The 6,461-nt window shown below is 35.4% G+C and overlaps 1 protein-coding gene across 1 annotated transcript in view; it reads left to right on the top strand.

Moving 5' to 3' along the window:
• Positions 1 to 261: 261 nt before the first annotated feature.
• slc35f6 (solute carrier family 35 member F6) overlaps positions 262 to 6,461 on the top strand; it is an 8,661-nt gene continuing 2,461 nt past the window's right edge. Inside the window, exons 1-5 of the mRNA XM_024291942.2 lie at positions 262 to 442; positions 2,041 to 2,113; positions 2,838 to 3,009; positions 3,085 to 3,300; positions 3,369 to 3,479. Of these exons, the coding sequence (XP_024147710.1) occupies positions 366 to 442; positions 2,041 to 2,113; positions 2,838 to 3,009; positions 3,085 to 3,300; positions 3,369 to 3,479 (649 nt within the window). The 5' untranslated portion in view covers positions 262 to 365. The remainder of the gene's footprint in view (positions 443 to 2,040; positions 2,114 to 2,837; positions 3,010 to 3,084; positions 3,301 to 3,368; positions 3,480 to 6,461) is intronic.

Genomic DNA, 6,461 nt, shown 5'->3' with positions numbered 1-6,461 from the left:
TTTTAGGACAGTTGTGGTTCCATTAGAAAAAAATACAGAACATAGGTTATATCAAAATATTATTAAAGCCAGGAAGTGTTTTTTGGCTACATTCACTGATAATTATTTATTTAAAGGTAACCAATCTTACACGTTTTTTGTTTTTTTCCCCCCCGGTGCGTTCAACGCAACACGTAGTAAAATGTCCGATTGCTTTGAACGCAACGTTGTTATTACTCACAGGTCAGCTGACTACGAGACGTCGTCACGTGGCCTTCAGGGACATAAAAAAAATCCGGCAGAGAACCCGTCAGTAAACATCGGGTACTCTAAAAAACAAGTACGCCTCGCTGGTCTTTGTTTCCTGGTTAATTCTGTCGTCCAGCATGGCTTGGACAAAATATCAGCTGTTCCTCGCGGGACTAATGCTGACAACTGGATCAATCAATACGTTATCAGCAAAGTAAGTGGAAAAATAAATGTTTTTCAGTGTTTTAAACTATATGTTCAAAGAAACGAAACACGTATGTTCAAGTATGCCAATTCACAGGAAAGTGTTAGTTTGTTATCATTTTTTTTTACAATAACAGAATTTATTATAAATTATTTATACGGAACAGGTAGCAACATCGTAGCTACAGTTCAAGCTAGCTCATGAACTTAGGTTGTAAATACCGAGGCATAAAACAAACGTATTACCGATTCATCTTATTTTGGTAGGGAGAATGCATTTCCTGTTTTTTAAAAAAGCATTATTTTTACAAATACTTTATTTACATTTTTATTTTATCACTTGGAAAATAACTAAAATTATGCATATTAGCTTTTTAAAGTGAATTAACTAGCATAATTATGTCTAAAAAAAACTAGGTCATATTGTTTTACTTTTAATTGTTTTTTTTTTTTTTAAATAATAAGCCCCTTAATAATTACTCATTTTTATGTTTATGAGTTTGTTTTGCAAATACAAACTTGTGTTTATTAAAAGAAACATTTGCCTCAAACTATGCAGAGTAACTGCATGGTTAAAAATTGTAAATGTAACTATTTACATTGTATTATTTATTTATTTTTAATGAACAAAGCACAATTATTTGTTGAAATGTTTTGTGTTTTCAGCATCTTTGCAGAAAATTTAACATTTTAACACTTTAATTTGGTGCTTTTCAAGCTGCAAATCTTATAGGATTTTAACTACAGCTAAAACATAAAATTTCCAGAGAATTAGTAGATGAGAGGTGTTTTCTTCTGTTTGTGAAGTGACAAAGGAGAATCAGATAAAGCACAAAAACAACAAACAAAAAAAGGCAAAAGACTGGAAAAATAATCACTTGACAAACACTCTTTGTAAATTTGCTTGCAAATGAAACCATTGATTTACTGATGTACATAACGTTGTTTTTGCAAAGGTTCTGCATTGACTCCACATTAGGAAAGAGTTTGAAACTAGCAAAACGAGACCGTCAGCTTTTTAACTTCTGCTATAATCTGTGATCTCAGCCGCCTCGTGCCTGAATCACAGTCTACTTTTTGAGGTTCTGCTTGGTGAACTTCAGATCAAATTTGCCGTGTCATGTAACTGAGACAGCAGAACCGTCAGGTGAAGTTTCACTGCAGTCACCTGATCCCTGCACTGTTACTCCACAGGCTCATTTACACAGAGGAGAGTATTTTTATGCACTTTTCTGTCTTGCATGCAAACTTCTTGTTTCATTAGGAGAGTTTTAAATAGAGATAATTTCATTTCCCTTGCAAACTGATGAGCTCTGTAGTTTGAAGCCTTTTAAGGAGAGGATCTTCACATGTCAGTCATGCATCGTCTGACCGTCAGACCATAAAGTTTAATGCACACACAAGCACTATTTAGCCTCCAGGGTGAGTGTACTCTGTTCCTGTCGGATGGTTTTCCAAGACTTAAGCAGTTCAAACTCTTTTCTGAAAAAGCTGTAAAATCCCACAGTTTGTTTTTCACTTTCAGTCATTTCTGAAGCTCCACAGATTAACAACTTTTAGTTTATTATTTTATGATTAAACGTGGAAAAATGTGTTTTTGTTTGACAGATGGGCTGACTTGTTTTCAGCAAAGGGTTGCCGCGACGACCCCGAACATGACTTTTCCCATCCATTTGTTCAGGTACGCCATTGAACTCTTGGTGACAACTTTTAAAACACAAAAAATTATTTAAAAAAAAATAAAGTTTTGTATTTTGCTTTTCATTTGTTCCTATACCTATATTTTAAAGACCCACTCTGATGAAAATTGTATTTTTGTGTTTTTTTTAACATATTTTTGTGGCAGTTCTCTCATGATAGAGGACATAAATTAAGAAAATTAAGCTTCAAATTGCATTTCTGAGCATTTCTTTATTCAAATTTGTTGTAAATCAGGAGCAGATGATAAAAAGGCCACCGAAAAAGCTTGTAGGAGTGACATCAAAGCTAAAATTATAGGCTGTGATAATTGAAAATAAATAAATAATAATTGATAAGTGTATTCTCTGATATTTCTCGATATTTTTCTTGCATCGATACTGTTAGATTCGGGGTGTGAAGGGCTTTAAACTAGTGGGAGAAAGTGTAAACAGATGGATGATGGGAAGGGGAGCAGGCTTCCAACAATCCACAACCCAGAGGGGATTTTTCTAACAAACTACTGCCACTCTGCAGAAACTATGTCCTAGAAAACAATAGTTTTTTTTTATTATTATTTTGGCTAAAAACGGCAAAATCATATCAAAAAGATCACTGGGAATGCTGTGAAAGTAGATCAAAAAATGGTTGGAGTGGGACTTTAAAAACAGTTTACTAATTTACTGACCAGCATGATGAAGTTCTCACATTTCTTTCCTTGTGTTCAGGCGGTGGGGATGTTTCTTGGCGAGTTCAGCTGTCTCGTCGTCTTCTACATCCTGCTGTTCCACGACAAACGCCGGCCCGAACCGCGGATGAACCCCGGCCAAAGCTTCAACCCCCTGCTCTTCTTCCCTCCCGCCATGTGTGACATGACGGCTACCTCCATCATGTATGTCGGTAAGTACTTTTGCGATTCCTTTTTCCTGAACGAAGCCGCTCTCGGATCGTAAAGCTCGCTCTTTTGTCCTCCAGCTCTGAACATGACGAGTGCCTCCAGCTTCCAGATGCTTCGCGGGTCGGTCATCATCTTCACCGGTCTGCTCTCGGTGGCTTTCCTGGGGCGCCGCCTGCTCCCCAGTCAGTGGATCGGCATCTTCGTCACCATCCTGGGGCTGGTGGTCGTCGGGCTGGCCGACTTCGTCAGCGGACACAAAGACGACACCCACAAACTCAGCGACGTCATAACGGGTAGGATCTTCCTCCTCTTCTTCAGCCGTCCTTCTTTAGCCGTCGTTCACCTCCTTTCCGGTCCACAGGCGACCTCCTGATCATCATGGCTCAGATCATTGTTTCGGTCCAAATGGTTCTGGAGGAAAAGTTTGTTTACAAGCACGACGTCCATCCTCTTCGGGCTGTGGGGACTGAAGGTACGACACAAAATCTATGGGATCCAGCATCTTCTTGATGTGACTCTTTGGCTTTAAAGATAACTATTTAAATAAATAAAAGGTTTAGGTTCATAATGCAAAATAACAGTAAAAGGTTTAATCTTTCAGAGCTTGTTTTTAGATTAAGATTAAAGCACGTGTACAGTGTTCAGCACCTAACGAGCCAATTAGGTCGATTTCTCACCGACAACAACCCTTTAAAAAATACGACACTTATTTTTATGTATGTTATTGTTATAATGATAAATGTAAATGCACCGTTGTTTTTTTTTTTGGAATAAACAAAACATAAATCTAAAAAGAAAATAGCCTTTTAGTAACTTTAGAAGGGTTTTTCAAAATAAAAGACACCTTATGTCACAAAGGATCATTTCAATGCAGCAAATATAGTAGTAGGTGGTGTAATGTTAGCAGTGATTAAAAAAAAAATAGTTTATTTTGCTTAAAAATAATTTTAAAAAATAATTCTTGTTTTTCAATTTGTTCCTAAATATTCCTAAAGGTTTCTTTTTCCTTTCATTCTGGACATTACTTTTAATTTGAAAGAGGCAGTAGACTGATTAAACACTCTCTCTGATAAAAAATGTCTGCAGTGATTAAAAAAAGCAGTTTATTTGATCCACCTCAGTGAGAAACTAGAAACATTGCATTACCTGCGATAATGCTAGTGTGAATTCTTAATGCTGAAAGTAGTCGCTGAAGATGCTGAAGCTGAAAATGGTGACGCAATTAACTTCAATTGCTGAAGGGATTAGCTGAAAATCCAAAAGCTATTTGCAGAGTGTTAATATGCGAAAAGGCTGGACATTTTATTAAAAAACTCTGATCTAAATTTCTAAAAATCTTGTAGTAAAACTGCTTAAAAATCTCTAAAATATGCCATTTTTGCAAAAATATTTAATGTGTTGCTAGCCCCAAAATCCTTAGTAGAGGTCAAATTAGCAGAAAAAGCTAGCTTGCTGCCTAAATACTAGCTAAACTCCAAAATAGCCTAAGATTCCTTAGTAAGCTAAACTAGTTAAAAACAAAAGCCTTTTGCTAAAATAGAAGCTAAACTCTAATTTAACCTAAAAACCCCAAATAGATAACAAATTAGCCAACAAAAGCTAGCCTGTTACTTAAGTACTAGATAAACTCCAAAATTAAATCAGAGCTAATTAAGTGAATGGTTTGATTTTTTAAACCATGAGGCGCACTGAAAAACTTGTAAGTTGTTGAAAATAGAAAATGTGCAGCTAAATTCTGACCAATTCTCTGTGATAAACGGCACTCAAAAATCTTGTGATTCACTTACTTTTTACATTACTTTTAAAAAATGTAAAGTTTAAGTGCATTTAAATATGTATATTAAAAGTTATTAATTCTACACCAATGTTGGTTATATTTAAAAAAAATAATATAAAGATGGAAGTCAAAGTGATTAAAGAAATGATTCTTGCACTTTTAATCAAGTAAAGTCTGCGGAAGGTGTGTGTATTTTATTTTGAAGGGACTTGCATGTGCTGCGTTCACAAAAACAAGTTAAAAAAAGATGATATAACTTTTGATCAAATCATAAAGATATTTAAATGCTACATAGTTTAAATGAATGGCAACAAAAACGTTATTTTCCAGCTTTAGATGGTTTCTGTTCTTTTAGAAATGGGACCAAACAGCTCCTAAAGGTTTCATTCCTGGATCGCTGAACGTTAAGAATGCCTAAAGAGAAAGAGAAAGAGAAAGTCCACATTGTTCAATCAGGTGGTTAAATTCCACCTCCTGATGAGATCATCCTGTAACTTCTTTCTCTGACAAGTGATTATGTGTTTGCTAGTCTTAAGCAAACAAATCAATAAATTGCGTTTTTTCTTCCCTGCAGAAGACGCTAAAAAGTTCCACTAAGTTAGTCTTTAACTTTTCACTTTAGGGCTGCCATGATTAGTTGACTAAACAACAACTTATTGACTATTAAAATAGTCAATGGCTTATTTAATAGTCGATTAGTTGTTACTCTATATTATGTGGAGTCAGACTGTAGTAAAGTTGAAAGTTGTAATGGCATTATGATAGCTTTTCTTACAACTTACTATTTAGACTACTTTTTAAAATATTTCAGCTACATGCTAACTAATTTAGCTAATTTAGGCTTTTTTGTTTTTTTAAGCTATTATGGAGTTTAGCTAATATTTCAGCTGCATGCGTGCTACTTTGGCTAATTTTGGCTTTTTGTAGTCTTTTTCTGAGTTTAGCTTAGATTTCAGCTACATGCTAGTTATTTTGGCTAACTTAGGCTTTTTTCAGTTTTGTTGGTAAATTTGGGATTCACGTAATATTTTGGCTGGCTGTCAACGTCAGCGTTTTCAGCTATCAGCTTCAGCGTTTTCAGCTATCAGCTTCAGCGTTTTCAGCTATCAGCTTCAGCGTTTTTAGCTATAAACTTCAGCATTTTCAGCTATCAGCTTCAGCGTTTTTAGCTATAAACTTCAGCGTTTTCAGCCATCAGCTTTAGCGTTTTCAGCTATCAGCTTTAATGTTTTCAGCTATCAGCTTTAGCGTTTTCAGCTATCAGCTTTAATGTTTTCAGCTATCAGCTTTAATGTTTTCAGCTATCAGCTTTAGCATTTTCAGCTATTAACTTCAGTGATTTCAGCTATCAATGTCAGTGTTTACAGCTGTTAGTTTTAGTGATTTCAGCTATTAGCTTCAGCGTTTTCAACTATCAGCCTCATAGTTTTTAGCAATCAACTTCAGTGTTTTCAGCTATCAGTTTCACCTTTTATCCGCTATCGGCGTTAACCTTTTTAGCTATCAGCTTTAGTTTTTTTAGTTATTAACTTCAGTGATTTCAGCTATCAACTTCAGCATTTTCAGCTATCAGCTTTAGTGTTTTCAGCTATCAGCTTTTGTGTTTTCAGCCATTAACTTCAGTGATTTCAGCTATCCACTTCAGCGTTTTCAGCTTTAACGTTTTCAGCTATCAAC

Source organism: Oryzias melastigma, linkage group LG24 (genome assembly GCF_002922805.2).
Source record: "Oryzias melastigma strain HK-1 linkage group LG24, ASM292280v2, whole genome shotgun sequence".
Taxonomy (NCBI): Eukaryota; Metazoa; Chordata; class Actinopteri; order Beloniformes; family Adrianichthyidae; genus Oryzias; species Oryzias melastigma.
Note: the sequence above shows the minus strand (reverse complement) of the source record. Positions and strands in the feature narration are given on the sequence as shown.